The sequence below is a fragment of the Penicillium concentricum genome (genome assembly GCF_028827145.1).
Source record: "Penicillium concentricum strain IBT 3081 chromosome Unknown utg000002l_segment0_segment0, whole genome shotgun sequence".
NCBI lineage: Eukaryota > Fungi > Ascomycota > Eurotiomycetes > Eurotiales > Aspergillaceae > Penicillium > Penicillium concentricum.
Genome location: NW_026622755.1, coordinates 4,525,761 through 4,545,803, shown reverse-complemented (window position 1 = coordinate 4,545,803; position 20,043 = coordinate 4,525,761). Strand labels below are relative to the sequence as shown.

The 20,043-nt window shown below is 48.8% G+C and overlaps 7 protein-coding genes across 7 annotated transcripts; 4 read left to right on the top strand and 3 right to left on the bottom strand.

Annotated features, from left to right (window-relative positions):
- Positions 1-50: 50 nt before the first annotated feature.
- N7517_005365 (pentatricopeptide repeat protein) lies at positions 51-2,528 on the bottom strand (the record flags this gene model as incomplete). The annotated part of the gene is made up of 1 exon (XM_056723095.1): positions 51-2,528. The coding sequence occupies one exon, from the start codon at positions 2,526-2,528 to the stop codon at positions 51-53; it is 2,478 nt and encodes an 825-aa protein (XP_056579345.1).
- A 359-nt stretch (positions 2,529-2,887) lies between these two features.
- Positions 2,888-3,755, top strand: rsm25 (mitochondrial 37S ribosomal protein mS23; the record flags this gene model as incomplete). The annotated part of the gene is made up of 2 exons (XM_056723094.1): positions 2,888-3,318; positions 3,407-3,755. The coding sequence occupies 2 exons, from the start codon at positions 2,888-2,890 to the stop codon at positions 3,753-3,755; spliced, it is 780 nt and encodes a 259-aa protein (XP_056579344.1).
- Positions 3,756-4,592: 837 nt separating this feature from the next.
- Positions 4,593-7,785, top strand: N7517_005363 (uncharacterized protein; the record flags this gene model as incomplete). Its single annotated transcript, XM_056723093.1, has 4 exons — positions 4,593-5,008; positions 5,108-5,219; positions 5,276-5,631; positions 5,688-7,785. The coding sequence occupies 4 exons, from the start codon at positions 4,593-4,595 to the stop codon at positions 7,783-7,785; spliced, it is 2,982 nt and encodes a 993-aa protein (XP_056579343.1).
- Positions 7,786-8,420: 635 nt separating this feature from the next.
- On the bottom strand, positions 8,421-9,018 carry N7517_005362 (actin-binding ADF family protein; the record flags this gene model as incomplete). The annotated part of the gene is made up of 3 exons (XM_056723092.1): positions 8,421-8,446; positions 8,526-8,656; positions 8,756-9,018. The coding sequence occupies 3 exons, from the start codon at positions 9,016-9,018 to the stop codon at positions 8,421-8,423; spliced, it is 420 nt and encodes a 139-aa protein (XP_056579342.1).
- A 499-nt stretch (positions 9,019-9,517) lies between these two features.
- N7517_005361 (uncharacterized protein) lies at positions 9,518-9,916 on the top strand (the record flags this gene model as incomplete). Its single annotated transcript, XM_056723091.1, has 1 exon — positions 9,518-9,916. One exon carries the CDS (start codon positions 9,518-9,520, stop codon positions 9,914-9,916), a length of 399 nt encoding a protein of 132 aa, XP_056579341.1.
- Positions 9,917-10,182: 266 nt separating this feature from the next.
- Positions 10,183-16,015, top strand: N7517_005360 (ankyrin repeat domain-containing protein; the record flags this gene model as incomplete). Its single annotated transcript, XM_056723090.1, has 7 exons — positions 10,183-10,237; positions 10,288-10,455; positions 10,508-10,681; positions 10,755-10,779; positions 10,838-11,473; positions 11,545-11,904; positions 11,959-16,015. 7 exons carry the CDS (start codon positions 10,183-10,185, stop codon positions 16,013-16,015), a joined length of 5,475 nt encoding a protein of 1,824 aa, XP_056579340.1.
- Positions 16,016-17,094: 1,079 nt separating this feature from the next.
- Positions 17,095-18,772, bottom strand: cp9 (putative serine carboxypeptidase; the record flags this gene model as incomplete). The annotated part of the gene is made up of 2 exons (XM_056723089.1): positions 17,095-18,449; positions 18,505-18,772. 2 exons carry the CDS (start codon positions 18,770-18,772, stop codon positions 17,095-17,097), a joined length of 1,623 nt encoding a protein of 540 aa, XP_056579339.1.
- Positions 18,773-20,043: the final 1,271 nt, after the last annotated feature.

Below are 20,043 nucleotides of genomic sequence, written 5' to 3'. Positions count from 1 at the left end.
AAATAATGTACAAATGCTGAATCCAAATTTCAGCTGCTCCTCTTTCTTGTTCAGCGGTTCCGATGCGGATCCCTGGACATCTGTTTATCAAGCTCTTCCTTAATGGCAAAAACATCAACTGCTTTGCGCTGCTGCGGATGCCAAAGCCGCTCAAGTTGCAACCACACCTCGAGGACCTCTTTGGGGCCACAGCATGTTCCAAATGCTTGCAGGATAACGGTGATCATCCGACGTCCAACAAAAAGACCATTTTCGAGACGCTGCTCGGGGTCCCAGGGTTCTTCTTGCTCTGCTTCGCCGGGGAACTGCAAGCGAGGGTTGAAGACCTCATCTACATCAAGTTCCTCTATTTCTGTAGATTCATCTTCTGTTTCATCCAGTTCAGGTTTTGCGTCTTGTTCATTGTCTTGAGAGTCACCCATGGCAGAGCCCTCGGCAGTTTCCTCCAGTCCCTGTGGATTTCCAACTGTATCCACTGTTGGCAAAGCCATGTACAACCCGTTGGGTGCATCGGTCACTGGTAGCTCCTCGACATCGATTGTCACGCTCTTAGCCAGTGGGTTCTCCCAGGTCATCTTTCGGTTGTTCAAATTGAGTCCACGGAGTCTTGTATTCGAGTCACGCAGAGCCCGGATGTATGCATGCCATGTCAGCCGAAGGTTTTCTGCACTCCATTGCTTTTTCTTCCGACCATGAAGAGCGAACCCTTCAAAGAGGAAAAGATAGATTATAGCACGTGGTGGGACGACAAAGGTCTTCTCCATGTCACGCATGACAGCCATGAAGCTATCGAGCTGGCCAGTGTTGTAGGCGTAGTGTCGGAGGAAGATATAAAAAGTTCGCGTGTCGGGTGCAATTGAAAGAGAATCCTGGAGAGCACGGTGGTATTCCGGGAACTTCTCCTTGAGTGCTGACGATTTCTTCAATACACGGCCCAACTTTCGGGCTCTTTCCCGATATTGGGGCATGTCATAGCTCAAATTTGACCCGCCAATGTGAAGGTTGGATCCGTCGTCCGAATGCGAAAGGCGTTTGTTATTGCTTGATTGTTTCTCCAGCATGCGTGCATAGAGCTGCTCCGCAGTTTGGATGTCGCCTGCCCGAAGAAAAGAAGCAATGAGGCAGTTCATGACCACTGTGTCGACGATCTCCCCGGATTTCACAAAATCGTCAAAAGTCTCTCGAATACCTTCAACGTCTCGTACCATCCCAAAATAATAGATTTTGGATGTCTTTCCGCACCGTGAAAAACTCAGTCCCCGCTCAGTCATTTCCTCCTCCAGGCGATCAGCAACTTTGAATGCACCGGCTTTGATCGCAATGTCGAATAGGATGTTGAAGACCACTTCGTCAGCCTTCACTCCAGCGATATGTTCCATCTTCTGCCACATTCCCACGGCCCGGATCAGATCTCGCTTCAGAACCTTGCCGTTGGCTCGACCAGAAAGATGTATCGCGGAAGACCAGAGTGAGCGGGATAGAGGAAGTCGAGCAGTTACCATGTCGTCCACCAATGCCAAGTAGCGACGAGCATCTACCCATCGTCGATCTCGAGGATGCGCGAACAGACGCAAAAGAGCACCGCGGGTGCGTTTCGAGAGCAAAGCTACACCGGGTGCAGGAAGATCTCTGTATAATCGGAACAGGTATTGAGTGGATGGGTCTGGCTCTTCCCACAACGTTCTGACAAGTTTCTCAACCGAGTGGATTTCCATTTGATCTTGCGACTCCTCTTTCCGCGTCTTTGTGTAACGCGAATATGGCGCTACAGCATTCACTGCTTCCTCCCAATCATAATCTGCCAAGGACCTTTCGTACAGCTTTGACGTAGAGAGGTGTCTCTCCTTCTCGGGATGCAACCATGACGGGAAGGATTGGCGGGGATATTTGTCCGGCAATTTGGGGTCAATGTCGATATCCACGTCGGGTTTGGTGTGTTCTGTTATCTCTATTCTGCGGTCGAAATCATATGTAAAATCAAATCTTTCAGAATGGGTTTGCGATTCCGCGTCCGCATTCTTAGCCGGCCACAATGGTATATAGTCGTTGTCTTCTGTCTCCCTCTCCTCCCGCGACTCGGTCTCAATATTATACTCCTCTGTATTATCGTCATTCGTACGTGCCAATCCGTTGCTGATCAATCTTTTGGGTTGCGACAGATGAAACCTTGAGCTTGAATACTCTGGTTGTCGTCGGGGTGGTAGTTGTCTTCGACCAGTGGCGCCTTTGCTCTGAAATTTTTGGAAATTATGATCTGAGGCACCCCAGGCTACTGTTGACAACCCCCGACGACTCGGCGAGTGTTCGTGGCAGAAGCTTGCCAGAACCAGCGAGCCGACAAAAATATCTGCTATTGACGCGACGGACGGGCGAGGACGACGGGGACAGAGTCTTCGGACCGAGGAGGTGTGGGAAGGGGGTTTCGAGGGAGGCATTGAGGTTTGTCGAAAGAGAGGAAGCTCATCCAAGGCCTGCTTGGGGTGAATTCGCAGGCTTGGCGAGCTGGGGGACCTATTTGGATGAGGCATGAGATAACAGACATCGTGGCATTAGGTAGGCCGCATCCAAGAGAAAGCCCTTTGCCACTCGCACAAGAGAGAGCCGTCTACTTTCTGGGCGTAAAAAGCAGACAAAAGGGGAGAGGTTCAAGATTGGGAAGATGTAGGTGTGTTTTTCTGAAGATGAACGGCCCTGCACTTTCTGGCCTGGCGGAGTCACCTTTCGACCAATCGGAGCCGCGCTTTGCCAATCCCATCTTTTTTGCTGCCGCATCAACCACCTCGTCCCCTGTAGCGCATATCTTGTCTCTTGATTTGCGGTCTCCAGTCGCGTCTCAATTCTTTTTTCTATTTCAAGTTATTTCAGCTACCGGCTGAATCCGACTGCCATGGGCAAAATAAACCTCACAGCCCTCCGGGTGCGACAGACAGCACTTAACCAATTCGCCAGTGGAAAGACCAGCAAACTGCCCCAATGGGTCGGTGTGGTCGCCGAGATCCCTCCTGCTGAAACCCTCATTCGTACTCGCCCTCCTCAGCATGAGCTTGTCCAGCAGCGGATGAAGACCGTTCCTGGGTCATCGAAGCCGCAGGTCGTCTTCCAAGTCCAAGAGAAGCGCAGAAAGCCCAAGAAGCCCAGCCGACTTTTCCAGCCTGTCGAGCTCAAATATGAGGAAGACCAATTGCGAACTCAATTCTTCCGCGATCACCCCTGGGAACTTGCCCGGCCCCGTGTGCTTCTTGAGAGCACTGGCAAGGACTTTGAACACTATGATTGGAGCCGCATCCAGCAGCCAGGGAAGCGGTTAGATGGTGAAAGGTGTGTTCCTAATGTTTCCGTTTCCAATGCGTCTGCTCTTCTTAAGTGAAAACTCCCCGGTGCTAATGAGTTCCTTTTCCGTTACTAGTGTTGTCCAGCGACAGTTGTGGCTTTTGAATAACGTCCCCGATATGAGCAAGAGTGCCGCCTACGATACTGCCCGCCGAGAATTCTACCGACTTCGGTTGCAGGAGGACATTCAACGTCGGGTGGCTGCGGAAGAAGCCGCGGCATATGGCGCAGAGTTTGGACCATCATACATGGACATTGGTATGAAGATGGAGAGCGAACAATACGACAAATGGGTTGCCTGGGCCCGGGAAACGTCTCTGGTCCAGGATCAGCGGAAAGCGGCTCTTAGCGGTGCACCAGACTTGGGAGAGACCACTGAATCAAGTGAGATTGGGGCTGAAGAAACAGAGGCGATCACTCAGTGAGAGTCTGAGATGTTGGAGTGGACTTGAACGCCATTATGCTACGCCTCCTTTTCCAGGAGTTTTTCGTCCCCTAGTCTTTCATATTGATGGTCTATGTATATTATTTGATCTGTTCTGCTGGCTGTTGTACTTCCCTAGCTCTATTTACGCGATAGCACATGCATTCTTGGTCAATTCATCTCTCAATCCAGAAGCTAAGCTATCTCTTTTAACACCCTAATATTTTCGATATAGTGACGCAGGCGGAGGTCGAGACGCAGAGTTGCGGAGGTCCGGTGTTTGGGCGTGTTTTGCCCAATCAGAAGATTTCCAGCCTCGCCCAACTTGAATGTCCCCAATTCCCTTCATTCCAGGACCAAAACTCCAGTGTTGATTCCTCCTGGCAGTCTTACATTGAAGGCCTTTCTTGCTTCGATAACAACATTCTTAGACTTGCCAGATCTCTATTGTGGCTAATCTCTTTATCGCGCCCGCCATTGTCAACCTCCGTGAGAGCTTCATTGAACTATTTCCCCCGAACAAGTCTGCTCTGGATTTGACCACTTGATACCCGGCCCATTCGTCATTTGGCGATTCCGATCCTTCTTCCTCCACTCCTCCACTCCTCCACTCCTCCACCAACCGCCTCGAGGTTGGTTCCCTATCCAACGTTGAGACAGCCCGCCCCTCCGACTTAATCACGACCAACGATGATTTGCGCAGGTGCCCGAAGTGTGTTCATATGGTAATGGTCACTGCACCTGGAAATCCTTTTCGCTTTCAGCAGTATATCAATTCACCAACGAAAGTGCTGCCTTGCTGTGCGCCTGATCGACAACCTCCGGGCTTTTATCAGCCATGACATCCTCAACGACTCGTTCCGAGGATGCAGTACGTGGGCTGCGCTTGAACCGCGGCGAGACAGATGAAGATGAAATGGAAAATGGAACGCCGGAGTCAGGTGGCTTCCTGGCATCGCAAGGCGACGACTCTCCGTACCCTGCCGAGGGAAGTCGACCGAACACTGCTCTAGGAGATGCCCCGGAGACCATCAGCAAGCAACCGCCTGGGACGAAAACACTTAGCCCCGAGGAAACCATCGAGCTAGCACGACATGCTGTGGAAAGTGGGATTCAAGATACTAAGCGTTCCTTAGCAGGCAGCGAGGCCGTCACAGATGTGGTCAAGCCCAAGTTGACCATTGATCTTGGTCATTCATACATTGCCAGGATCCCCGAACCAGTCGTTGACTTGATTAAAGATGAGGTCGAACGGTACGTCGGAGCCTTGCTTTGAACTCTATAGTCAAGTCTTGCGTTGCCTGTTCTTAGGCTACGGTATCACTGGTCTGAACTATACTGATTACTATAAAGGCTCTCTCTGTCGAACAATCAACTTTTCCATATCCCATATCGTTTCGCAGAGTGCTCGCATCTACGCTATCTCAACATCAGAGCGAACAACTTCCGTGAATTCCCAAAAGGAGTATGCATCATGATAAATTTGCTTTGTGCGTGCATTGCGCTAATTCTGCTTGCTAGGTTTACAAACTACCATTACTCGAAATTCTTGATTTAAGCCGAAATAAAATCAAAGAGTTGCCAAATGAGATCAGCAAATTGAAATCATTGCGAGTTCTGTCAATGATGCAAAATCGCCTCACTGACCTCCCAGCTGGGCTCTCTGAGATGCATAAGCTTCAAATTTTCAAGTGTGTCGGGAATCCTCTGCGAAAGCCACTGCGTGACATTCTAGAGGAGACCGAGACCGAAACGACACCATCTGTGATGACCGACAACGAGAAAGAAGTTGCAGCTACGACCAAACTCAAGAGATTTCTTAATAAAACGCGACAGCAGACGAGTACACCCGAGCCAGAAATCATCGCTGATACGAGGTTTGTCCATTTTATGGTCTTGAGGTTGATATTGGCTAACCTTGGTGTCAATGCAGTGATGGTCCTTTCGAGGCTAAACCGGTACCAACACCGATACCTTCAAAGCGGAATTTGAGTGGTCGGTTTCCTGTAATTCCCAGCACTGGTGATAGCTCAGCAAGCTCATCACGGTCTCCGTCGATATCACGGGCACCGCCAATCCCATTAAAATCCCATTATCGCATGGCCTCTGGACAACAAGGCGCTACTTACCACATGCCTGGTCTCCAAAGGCCCGGCGTAGCGCCTCATTCTGTCAACGAGCGCAATCGAAGCAATAGCGAAGGCATAATACAAGGATCATCTGTTGCGCGTAGCAAAAGAATGGGACTGATCACTCGCAAGAATACCGATCTGGGTACATTGGACGAAACACGCCCATACCGGAACAGCCATCTACGGGGCCTCAGTCATGGATCTGTGCTTCGACCGCGTCAGCCTGCGGCGCCACTACCGACGAATGACAGTACTCCTCCTAGTCCCACCAGCCCAAGAGAGCGTCGGCGTCCGCGGGATGGTTGGGTTAATCGGATGTCTAGTCTGCCTGAACACAAGGGTGAGCGTGGATCTGATCAACCGATAATCAAGAGCGCAAAAGGTATTCTGTTTGCCCTCGCTCAAGTTCATTCCCATATCGATAAATTGATCAACGTGATCAAGCATGATGATACCAGGCGCCACAGCCTCGAACTTGTCTTCTACAATGCTTCCTCGCACGTTGACCAACTCAACGATGCTCTCGAGAAAGCATCAAATACTTTGTTCAATGACCCAGAGTCAGTCACATCAGTCACAGAAACAGTCAGACGTGAATGCGAGACGTGCATTGCCGCCTACATTCACGTCGGCACGCAGCTCCGCAACAACGTCGCTAAGATCGTTTCCAACGGCGATCCGCGCTATGTACGATCGCTGATGCTGACGATGTTTGGCAGCCTGGTGGAGCTACGGAATGCCTGCGTTATTCTCAAAGTTCCGCTCCAGACTATCAACAAACGTGGCTCTGCTGGAAAGCGCTTGATTGGCCCAAGCAACCCGCTCCCCTCGGTCCCAGACCGATCTCAACTCTCGCTGGTCACTCCAACAAGAGATCTCACCCCACCCACACGACGACTGCGGAGCGACACGACAATTCGACACCCTCAATATCCTATGACTATGACTTCACATCAGACTGGCACCAGCTCCCCTGGGCTGTCCACGTCGTACGCACGCAGTCGCTCAAGCAGCAGATCAAACATGATTAACACATCTATGCCACACTCTTTGGCAACCCCTCGCTCAGGCGAAAGCTTCCCCCCTTTGCCTGTTTCTGGAGCTCCCCGGGTTAATACACTGACTGGGCTGGACGAAAACGAAGAGGAGCGAATATTCGAAAAGATCTTCCATCAGCTGACCGCTACATATCATGCCGCATACGGGGCACTTCCACTGGCCCGCCGGCAATTTATAAGGTGCTCAGAAGCTGCTCAACAATCACGAGATTCGGATGGAATCCAAATCCTCTGGAACAACCTCATCCGTCGATGTCAATTCTGCCTGGAAGTTTCAGATGCCCTGGGACAACGTCTCTCGACCATGAAAATTAAAGAGCCAGGCGGCGGGCTTCGCAATCAACGCGAATTCTGGCAGCTGTGCAAATCATTCATGCAGTCGTTCGTGGACCTAGTGAACGAGATGCGCGAGTTGAAAAGTATGCAGCTTCTACCTTCCGATGTCGTAATTCTCCTGCGCCCAGTCCAAAAGGCAAGCCGGGAAGCAGGCCGCTTGATTGAGGTATCTCCTTGGGCCTACCTTGCAGACCCGGACCGCCATCCCGCTCCTACTGCTTTGTACGGCCCTCCGCTGCACATCTCACACCTGCAACACCATCAAACGTCCGTCTCAACATCCGCCCTCACCAACAACCCCTCTTTCCAACTCAACATGATGATGCCTCCGCAATCAGTCACTGTCCCTGCCACTCCGCTGAGTGCGGCGCTCGGCCCTGCTGCGCAGGCCACTGTCCCGTCGACGCCAGCTAGTGCATACAGTGACAAATTCTTCGAGGGCGATGTCTTTCAGCGTGCTGACTCGCTTCTCTCATCGAACCAAGCCCCATTCTTCCGTCGCTAAGCGACTATGAAATAATTTTACGCTCTATGTCAGAGAACTCGTTTTCTCTATGCGTCATGATTGCCTCCATGCTCCTTTTTTGTCTGCATCTTATGATTATGACGATGAGCAATCTATCGTGCATGCCAGCAAGGTTCCTTTGGTGGTTCTTTGTAATACCATCTCTGTCCTGGCAATCCGATCGTCGATTTGTATTCTGTTTCTTTCCATGATTTAGCGGATTGATCTCTTTTGAAAGAACTGAGCTACGAGCCATCTATTGTGCATATCATTGACTCTTTTTTGACCATCAACCACACAGGCATGTCATTGGTGCGCCTTTTGCTTCTCTTTTCTTATGCATTAGCGGGTTAATATCCTATGGAATCACTCGGTCTTTGTTATATTAGGTCTCAAATGAAATGATGTTTATTCACCATAAACTTCTACCTCATGCATATGCCCTCGAGCTTTCGGCTTGTTGAGAACTATTTAGTACATAGTACGCGGCGGAGGTGAGCGACTGAAAATATGTAAAAGATCTTATAATATGAAATATGGTGTCTGGTACAACATAGCCAGATCACCCATGATCTGTGAGTCCTTCACACAGCGGTTTTCAGATTCACGAAGAAGGTTGAAGATCAAAGACTCCTTTAGAGAGCCTTGAACTTTCCCAGGACTAGATAACAAAAAAGGTCAGTTCCGAGTACAACCACACTAGCCATGAAGTCAATGGGTCACGGGTACAGAGTACATACTTGCAGCATGAGCCAGGTCAGCCTGGGAATGTGCCATGACATGAAGACTGATATCCTGGAGGGCGTAGAAGACGTGATCTTTGTTTGATGTGTAGTAAGATTTGTCGTGAATGCCTGCAGCCTCGGGCACCCTACACGCAATCCCAACAGTCAGCACCATTTACCTTTCGACGATCGTGAAACCATCCCTCAAGGGCCAGGGTGATGTGATACAAGGTGTGTCGACATACCATGTGATAAAGACTAGCTTGCTTCGCTGGCCATCGCCGGCGGGAGAGTCGTAGGTGAAGTCTACGACGGCATATCGGGGAGTGTCATCCTTGAAGTGAGAGAGGAACTCGTCGTAGTCCTTGAATTTGCCAGACTCGGCGACGGTGATCTTCTTGTCGTGTGCGGAAGCAGCGTAAATGACGTAGGTGAGGTTGTCTGTTCCTTTGACCTCGTCGAATACTTCCTCGCATTCGGGAGTGATGGTTGCGAATCCTTTTGTCATTGTGAAAGATGTATGTGAGATGCAAAGTGGAAGAGAGAGAGAGAAAGAGAGAAAGAAAGAAAGAAAGAAAGAGGCGAATCAAGTCAGGGATGGGCTGATCGTATAATCACCTGCTCACCTGCCCGTTTACCCTTTTGCGGGGAAATCCTTATGACGTATGAAAACTATTTATATAACTATATATTTATATATTTATTTATACTATTACTATGTATCTTTAGTATTAGATATTCGTGTATTCAAACACACATTTAAAATGGTAATAGACTCAGCCCTAGATTAGGTAGTGTTCTACCCTTTCTATATGAAGGTGAGGCTCAATTACCTTAGTTCCTCGCTCAGCCTTCCTGCCTACACCTACACAGCCCCACGTCCCTAATCCTGGCATTTCCCCTTCCTTGTGAATATATAAGGCGATAATTCTCTTTTTTACTTGACAAAATGCCCATCCTCTTTCTCAAGTACACCATTGGACATATATTGACCAGACCGAACCGTGATGACAACGTCGCAAACCTCGTCACTATGGGCTCTTGCTCTAGCAACACTCCCTGAAAAGGACCAGCGCATCTTCAAGATACCTAGCACCTCATCTCCGGACACCAAACAGACTCTGAACGATATTCTCTCGGCACTCGAAGTCCAGCGCGACCGCTGTACGCGGGATAAATGGACCACGATCAGCATCGGAGGGAAAAAGCTCATCATCCGTGATGTCTGCGCCAAGATTGCCGCCTACGTCAAGAAATTCATGGAAGTGGCTGATGTCGCGGTCCAGTATGACCCTGTTCACGCAGCGTTGCCGTGGGCCGGTGTGCGTTTCTTGCTGCAGTTGACCTTCTCTGGGTTTGAGGTTTTCGGTGCTATTGTCGAGGGATTGGAGAAGCCACGGGATTGATAGCCCGATGTAGCATTCTTGAGGCCCTGTTCATCCAGAATGGTAAGGGTACTACCGAAGGAAGATTGACCTTGGAACGGGAAATGGTGAAATTGTATTCCGTTGTCCTGGACTTTATTTGCAGGGTTAAAAAGCATCATGATTCCTCGCACATGAGTGAGTTGATTTATTAGATGGATTGTGGGACATGTATATATTGACTGTGAGAATTAGAGCGTGTGTTGAACTTGACGTCTCGGGCGTCCATTCAAGAATCGGTGACGCAAATGGAGGCCGCAGAGCAAAAGGTGTTGACTTTGAAGGGACTCATCGAAAGCGAAAGTACGTTGGTTGAATACGAATGGCTGCTCAATTTTCTGACATTATATTAGGGGTGAAAGACATCCACGATGGCATTTCGATGATGCTCATAACGGTGACCTCAACCGCCGAAGGCGTCCACAATATCCAAGCAAGACTGGAGGCAACACTAACAGACCTTGAGAGACCTCTCGTTAGGATTACGGATCAGGTATCTGACCTTCATGGTGCTCTAAAAGGTACATTTCTCAGGCAGGAAAAATGAAAAATTCCAAGGCTAATTATGACCAGAGAGCGAGAGAAACGAGCTTCTAACGTGGGTTTCCCCTATCCCCGCTCAACAACACTACAGAGAGGCATTGGCATCTGTACTATTTGGCTCGGGCGAGTGGCTCTATCAAGAACAACGCTTCGTGACCTGGAGGGACTCAAGTAGTTCTGAAACCTTTTGGTTACATGGCATACGTAAGTATACAGAAACTCCCGGACTGTATATCGGACATGAGTGTTACAGTTTCCGAGCTAACGGAATATTCAGCGGGCTGCGGAAAGACAAAACTTGCGTAAGTTTCCTGCATCGAGAGCTGAAGCATACCTAATGGTGTGATTTATTGTTGCTAGTGCGGTCATAATCCAACACCTACGTCAACAGAGTGGTGGTGCATCTCAACCAGCGCCAATAGCCCATTTTTTCTGTTCTCGGAACCTTGCAGAGCCGGAACGAACCGACCCCCAAGATATAATCCGATCATTGGTAAAGCAGGTTTCTCTAACAAGAGAAGGAAATGTTTTTCGCGTCCGAAGTCCGCTACTGAAAGCGTATAAATCACGACAAGCAGAAGCGAGCCATACCGGAGAAAGACCGGCACCGCTGACGGTAGAAGAATGCGTTGAAATCATGTGTGAAATCGGCCGAGCGACTCCGTTTACAATTGTCATTGATGCGTTAGACGAATGCACCTCTCAGCAGCGACGGATTCTCCTTCAGGCTCTTGAGGGGATTCGACAACGGTGTCGGGATGTTGTCAAGATTTTCGTTTCAAGTCGATACGAAGAAGATATTGCAGTGTCATTCAAGAAAGGTGATATCTTGGAGGTAACTTCCCAAACAAATTATGAAGATTTGAAGCAATTCGTCGAAGTCGAGGTCGAAACATTCGTGAAGAGATGGTCTACTATGCATGGCGAGTCAATCGCGGTGCTGCAGAAGCTTGGGGAGGACATAAAGGAGGCACTTATGACAGGCGCACAAGGAATGTAAGTCGGGAGATCAAAGCCAAAGATAACAGCCGCATTCATCTATAGGAACTTTACGCTGAAGATTTTAGGTTTCTCTGGGTGACTCTCCAGCTCGAAAGCATCAGCGATACCGAACATGTCAAGGATATTGAAAGTATTCGCCAAGTCTTGACTTCGCTGCCTCCAACTCTTCGCAAATCATACGAGGCTATCTACAAACGAATAGAGTCTATGGGTGAAAGCACGAGAAGGGTGGCAATTCAAAGCTTTCAGTGGCTCTTGTGTGCGAAAAGAAAGCTCTCAGTTTCCGAATTTGTGGCTGCTATGGGCATGTCCTCGAGCCCGTCATCTCATGTATCAGCACGGTCAATCCGCGACTACTGCTGCAACCTGGTGATTATAGACAACGAATCAGACACATTCCGTCTAGCTCACTTGACAGTCCGAGAGTATGTTTTTCCACAAGCCGTGAAATAGATGAAAACCTAACTCGTCATGCGCAGATTCCTTGAGACTTTACTTGAGTTCTCTATCGACGAGTCTAATGCAACTGTTGCCAATAGGTGCTTAGGCTTATACATAGGGGATAACTGCGAGTCTGACATCTTGAGCTACGCTACTTGGTACTGGCCCGCTCATGTAGAGCAGCTCAGTGGATCACCTCAAAGAGCAGCGATCAAGCCAGCACTTCTCGAGTTTTTCACGGAAGAAGAACACTTTGAAGATTGGCTAGATGATCTTGATGCACTACCGATTGAGGAAGGTCCTAGTTGGAGTAACATGCTCCACAGAAAGCTCGCTGCATCATTCGCCTCGCCACCATCCGCATTGTTTATGATTTCTTGCTTTGGCCTTGAAGAAGTACTTGAATCTTCCGACCTTGCTCGGATGATGGATGTGAATCAAAGGAATAAGCATGATACTTCGGCCCTATACATGTCCGCTCGTTGGGGCCACGTCGCGATAACCCAGAGACTCCTAGACCTGGGAGCAGCTGTGGATGCCCCCGGCTCTCAATATGGAAGTGCACTGCAGGCAGCATGTTTTGCTGGACAGGAAGAAATTGTAAATCTTTTACTAGATAAAGGTGCCTCTTTCTTCCCAGACGAATCTTCCCTAGCTGGAAAGGGGGAGTATTCGACTCCGCTTCAAGCTGCTTTAGCCAATGGACATGATGGGGTCGCCCAATTGTTAATTGATAGGGGATGCAAATTGACCAAAAAGAAACAATTTGACGATGCCATGGATACTGCAAGTTTCAGGGGCAATGTCAATATTGTGGAACGACTTCTGAGTGGCAAGGCTGGTGTTTTCACACCAAACACTATGCCCGATCCGCTCCAGGTTGCTCTCTTTGGGGGCAAAGCACGACAAGCAAAACGCCTAATACAAGAATACGGCAATGGTCGCATTGATGAAGAGATAGGATACTTTGGAAATGCCCTCGCCGCCGCTATTGCCAGCCGAAAGCTCGGTCTCGTACAACTTGTCGTCGATGCTGGCGCCAACCTTGACACTCGCGGACGTTTTGGCTCTCCCTTGCGGAGTGCCGTTATATCTGATCATCTCGACATTGCAAGGTATCTATTGAAGAAAGGGGTCAGCCCTAACACCAAAGACGAGAAGCTCGGTGACCCGCTCCAAGCCGCTGCCTCTTTAGGAAATGTCGATATGATGCTGTTGCTGCTGGATCATGGAGCACATGCGGATGGATGCGGTGGCCACTTTGGCAACACGCTACAAGCTGCCTCTTTTAATGGACATGAGCAGTGCGTTCGACTCTTGATTGAGCGTGGCGCTGCATTAGACCGCAAATATCATCAGATGCCGGTCCGATATCGTGATACGCTGCAAGCTGCAGTGTATGCTGGCCATGAGAATATTGTCGAGATACTCTTCGCGGCTGGGGCAAAGCTTAACCGAATAAGTTGGGGTAGGGGTGTAAGGCACGGCATGCATTCTCGGTCTAAGAGGATTACACTGCCTGGATCAAGGACAGCTACGGGAGGACTGGACATACCGGAAAAGCTGGGGCCGCTTGAGGTCGCTGCTCGAAAAGGCAATGCCATTTTGGTTAAGATGTTACTAGCCAAGGGGGCTCGCATAGATGCCATGGATGATGATTCTAGCTATGGTAGGTACCACTCGGAATGTACATACACTGCATCGCAGATCGCGGGTTTCTGGGGACATCTACCGGTGGTGGAACTTCTCTTATACCATGGAGCAGACATCAATGTTGTGCGACAAACTCTCGGGACTCCCTTACAAGCGGCTTTGGAGGGAGGTCATTTCGATGTCGCTGAGCTGCTGCTGTCCCGGGGGGCAGAAATCGATAAGCATTGGGGCATGTTTGGGTCATGCCTCCAGGTTTATTCGGAGCGAGGACACCTTGAGATCGTTAAGTTTCTACTGGATCGAGGAGCAAACATTGAAGATTCGGGCGGTGAAAATGGTAATGCACTTCAGGTTGCCTGTGATGCAGGGCATATCGACATTGTTCTGTTCTTGCTTGGCAAGCATGCGGATGTGAGGGCATCTGGAAAGAATCTAGGAAATGCACTGCAAGCAGCCTCTGCTAAGGGACACCTCGACATAGTCAAACTGCTTCTTCGCCGAGGTATAGAGGTGGATGAGGCTGACACCGATTCTGAAACAGCGCTCTGCCTCGCTGCAAACAACGGACACGAGCAGACGGTGCTCTTTCTGCTGCAACAAGAAGCCAGCATCGATGGTAATTCCACTCTTCTTAAATATGATGCCAGTGAAGAACCAGAACCGCCTAGCCAAATTCCCCGGGCCGGAATGCTGCATAAAGCTCTCCCGCACAACAGGCACAAAAGTCCCCGGGAAGATATTCTTGCAATTGCTCTTCATCTCGCTGCCAGTAGTGGACACGAATCTACCGTTTCTATTCTCCTCGAAAATGGGGCAAACACACATCATAAAGGAAAATTACCCTGTAAGAGAACGGATGCCTCCGACAGCACACCACTTTTCGCAGCATGTTTTTGCGGTCATGCTTCCACTGCCAGACGGCTATTTCAACACGACCCATGGAGCTATATATCTCATAACACGTTTATGTCTGCCGTGAAGACAAGTCTGGCTCGTGGCAAAAAGGAAATTGCAACAATGCTGGTTCAAGAGGCAATTCTCGCAGGGTTCAAAGCCGAACACTTTGACGGCGCGTTCAGATACGCCTGTGCAAACGGATACGCGGAGTTTTTGAAGCAAATTTTGGAACATTTCGTTCACGAAAACTTGCCCACCGCCCTTTTGCTGGCAGCAGAAGAAGGCAGAGGCGCCGTTGTTGAGGTTTTGCTGCAAAACGGAGCTGACGTGGATATTCCTGACGAGGATGGCAATCTAGCATTGGACTTAGCCATAAAAGGAATCAAGAAAAACAGAGCTCCATCAAACTGGATCGAAGTCCTTATGATCTTGCTTTGTGCAGGGGCTGATACAGATGACTTATCTGGCAAAACCAGGGAGGTTTTCCCGGATATTGCAAAGTACGGCAGAGTCGATATCCTGAGAACATTGGATCACTCCGGATACAATATACTCGACGATGCTACACTCTATCCAGAGGCTTTGGTCCAAGCTTCGGCCGACGGCAACATTGAAAAGATCAACTACATGCGTTCCAAGCATGTCCCTTCAACTAAGAATATCAAAGATGCTGTTCTAGCTGCAATTAATTGGCAAAGTGATCGAACAGATCGTATACCGACGATCAAGACACTCCTGAGTCTCAAAACACCGCTATTATTTGATGGAAATCAGGATTTCGAGCCATTGGTAATAGCCTCTGAGAAGAAACATCTCAGCATCGTGGCCATCCTACTCCAACACGCTAGACACGGCAGATCTGTCGTTGAAACAGCCTTCGAAGCAGCTATACGGAGGAATAGCGTCGTCTGCATACGGCTAATTCTTGAGTCGCAGAGCTGGGAACCTGCTGAACGCCTTGGGCTTTGTTCTCGCTCTATTCTGAAACATGGTCCGTGCATCAATAAGGATATACTTGCGTATCTGTTTGATCAAGGGGTATCCCCAAACACAAGGGATCCCCAGACTGGTGCAACTCTGTTGTATATCGCCGCTACCAAGAGTTTTTACAACGGCGAAGCTGTTCGGAATTTTGTGGCCCATGGCGCAGCTCTCGACCTCGAAGGAGGCGAGTATGGGACAGCGCTACACGGAGCAGCAGTAGCTGGGAACTGGAAGTCAGTGGACTTACTCCTTTCATCTGGTGCAGATGTTAATGCACAGAATGGGCGTTTTGGTACGCCGCTGATGGTAGTTATGTTGCAGACATGGGAGAAAGATCGCTGCCGAGTGGAGTCCAAGCTCGATTTTATGATAGAATGTTTTCAGTGCCATCGATGCTGTGCAAGGAAACTGCTAGATTGGGGTGCGGATGTCGATGCCGAAGGTGGAGAGTTTGGTACGGCGCTACGTGCTGCACAGAAGGTTGGAAACAAGCCGGGAATAAAGATGCTCCTGGAAGACGAGGAGTCCGATGGTGATAACAGCGAGGTTTCCGAGTTCTAGGGGCTTATGTATTCAATGTTATGTCAGTACTCGCGCACATGTTTACAAAAGCTCATCCTACAGAAAACACGCCATCCCAGGTGTAGGTTGTGTCTTTCAAGCAAGTGGCCACAAAGAGCTTCCACCAGTAAAATGATGCTTCATGATATACTACCTTAGGTGGTAATTCAAAGCTGCCAGATGTTCATATATTGGGTCACAGTAATCTTAAGATATCCTCCATATATGGTTTCCAAGGTTCAGTAGCTGCATGAAGTAAGAAAACAGAGGCATGAAATTTCTTTTGGGTAATTTCTCCCACTCCTCGGTTTTATACCTATAGGTAGATGGCAGGAGAAGGCGGAAAAAAATAAAATGTACAGACGAGTTTTCTACATGTATAGCTTTTGACTCCATCGTGATACATTATGACTCATGCTGGCTCGTAATGACCCCCGATCGACATCTATTGACCAAATCCTAGGTAATCTTTAGTAAACATTGCTCTTCATACATACAATTTCTATCATCGTAAGATTATTCATGTGCTTGTTGCACTCTGACGGGAATCTAGTAACCTTTTGGTCTTCGTGAACGGGATACAGCATACTCCGAAAATAAATCGATGTGGATATTGAATACGATATTACTCTTGCTTTTTTTTTTTTGAATTCGGTATAAATGGAATTAAGATAATCTTCGTAGCTGGCATGTCAAATGAAATACTTCGCCCAAAATAGTTGGTATAATGAATCAAAATGGTGGTATATATACATATATCCTGCAAGAGGGGCGATATTGAAGTAAGTAAACGGATTGATTTTTTTGATTTTACGTGGGAAAAAAAGGCAAATGACGAAAGAAACGTACTTGAACCCAGAGATTACATTGCTTTTGGTGATTCTCATATATGATGCAACATTTTTGTCGACATCGTCCGAAAGCCTTCCACTACTGTTCTTGTTACGAGCTTGGCATGACCCTTTCAATCAAATACTAACTTGGTCCTCAATTTTGAAAATAGAAAAGAAATCTAAAGAAAATAAATGTTACAACCAATTTCGATAACTCCAAAAACCGAATCCCCGAGGTACACATAATCAACGAGCCCTCGGGGCAACAACCACATCCCTCACGAAGGAAAACATCTCGCGTGGCTTATTCACAAAGACACTGTGACCAGCCCCACGGAATAAATGATACGACACACCACGCTCCATAGCCCACGTACCCGCCACAGCAGCAGTGGGAGTGGCAGTCGAGAGGGTAGTAGCCACCGGCGTATGCTCAAGCAGGAGCTGCTTAGTTGCCGACGGCGCAGCATCATCAGCAAAGAATGGCTTTTTTGGCTTCTTCGCGAAGCCCTGCGCACCGCGCCACGTCATATTCTGCAGCGACAGTTCCGCACCAAAATGGTTGATCAACATATCCCACTCACCCGAGTAGATATGGAGCGAGATGTTGTGCTTAGTAACCAGAGACGGGAGGATGAAGTACTCCGGTGGCACGGGGGAGGGCACTGAAAGGAGAGTGCCCAGGATTGTGGAGTTACAGGCGCTGTAGAGTCCGTTGTTCTCGACGTGGAGCGCGGTCTGAACCTCTGCGCGGCTGAAATAATCTGCCATTAGTGGGAGCTCTGAAACGGCGCTGCAGTCGTGGGAGATGTCGTAGATGTCGAAACAGCCGCGGGTTGTGCGGTTGGTAGAGACAGCTGTTAGGTAGTCACTTGCTGTAGAGAAGGCGGCGCAGGGGCCGTAGCAGGTTGAGTTGAATATTGAGGTGCGGACTGCTTCGGGGGTTGTGGGTGAGATGTCGCATGCAGCTTTGGCAGCATTTGTCAGATCTCGACGTCGGAGGTTGAAATACTCTGGGTTTCCAGGGATATGGATTTTAGCTTTGGGAGGGTATATGTCGGATTTCGCTAGCACGTCATTGAAGCCGCAGGTTTTATCTGCTTCATCAAAGACAGATAGGATGTTTTCGGGGATTTGAAGGAGGCCCAGCTGTGACCTGAGATATTTTCCCATTCCAACGGTCGCCATGGCTGCTCCATTTCCCCAAGACCCATCACCGAGAGACATCGAACGCACGTTGAGAGGCAGGGAATTGTTGCCCTCGAGAAGCTCCGATGCAAAGTAGGGTATGTAGATGCCTGCATATGACTCCCCCATCAGATGGATCTGCTTTGACTGCAGGTGCGGGAAATATTCAAAGAAGCCACGCAGCCACCGCGTAAAGTCCGTCGTCACCCTGCCATTGTTCTTAACCGGGTAGGGGAAACTGGCCGTGGAGAAGCCAGTGCCGACGGGCTGGTCCACGTAAAGCACATTGCCCAGCTTTGTCCACGAGTGTGGATTGCGAATGAATCGGGTTGAATTTCCATCGAATGAAATGGGTCCATTACCGGTCGTTAAACCTATCAAGGATGAGCAGCCAGGGCCGCCATTGAACCAAACTATTCAACCTTGTTAGCAACCACCTTTGCATGTCCTTTCCCAGATCAGACTTACTGATCAAATTTTCATTATATGCCGGCTGCTCTGACTGGAATAGCCAGAAAAAGATCTCATTTCCAGCGTCTGTCCCCGGGACCGGAAGACGACCAGCCCAACTAGGTGGCAGGTCCGAAACGCCCGGCAAGGTATGTACTTCAAACCGTGAAGTATTGTATGAGCCAATTCCTCGCGAAAGTACAAACCCAGGAACTGCCCATAGAACATGAAAGAAGTAAAGCAGCGCTGAGATATTCATGACTGGAACTCGCCGTGCTTTGCACAGCTATGATAACCTTCAAACTTGTGTCTGTAGTACTGCGTAATAAAAATCCAGGATGCTCATGTAGATATTATTCCACGTGGAAATCATGTTTCCTTTTTATCTCTTTCTTTCTAGACATGGTGGTGGCTATTGGCCTATTCAGCGGGCGGTTGTTGAGCCAGATTTGGGTGTCAATAAGACCCGCGGGGGTATTGGGGTCAAAGACATGGCCAGTGGATTTGGGAGCTTGGCCGGACTCATATCCATGTATAAGCAGACGATGCCTCCTGAATCACAGTAATCTTATTCATATCCGAGCTGAACGCGAAGATCAATTGGTGGGAGTTAATGGTGAAGTAGGTGAAGTATAGGTTAGGGTTGTCTTAGAAATATGAGGCCTAGTTTATCAGGCATAAATATATCCAGGCACAAAGGCGCCAAGGCATAAAGGCAATAAGGCACGCCGAACCGAAAACATTCCGATCCCGACGAGAGGGGCCCTGCTTCATCTCTCCTCGATACTCTGTGAACACTTGCCAAGTGTCCTAGAGTGTACGGAGTACATACGAATGTACCTGGTAATGCACAAACCGACTGCATCCAGTGGTTCCCCGAGAAAAGGAGACTCATACTCACGTGGCCAGTGCTGGTTTCAAGGTTCAAAGTGAGGCGAATACCCCCCCTTTTTTGGCACATCAAATGCAGATATGCATTAAAATCGGAAATGGAAAGATGTGACAATGTCGAGATATCCCAAGTCGAGGGGAGTCTGCTCGCGGGTAGCAGCATAGGAATGTCTGGTTGCGTCCACCCGAATCCGGTGTGTAGATCTGGGATACACTCACTATATTCATCCCGGTCGCTTTGCCAACTCCTTTTCTTTCTTTTCTTTTTTTGAGCTCTTTGATTTGTCGATTTATCCTGCATTGCACTTCTCGACATTTGGACTTGTTTGCTCTGAGAGTATACACTGCAATTCCCAGGTTTATGCTTTGAGAGACGTTTCATACTCTCACTCTCTTCCTATTACACAACTCTTTGTTTTGAAAGATTATATTCCCTTTTATTTGGACTCTTATACATCTTTTGTTTCAAATAATCTAATTTCCACCCCTTTTTTATCCTCTCCCTATCCTTGGACCCCTGATCGGGACCACGAGGCGATCGACGCAGATCCAAGCAATCCTCGGCTCCACAGGAATTGACAGCTCACTTGCATCACTTTTCGGTGAGTGCGGATTGGCTGCCTGCCTGAGGCAAACAGGGGCTATTAAATCTTGTGAGTGTGGGAG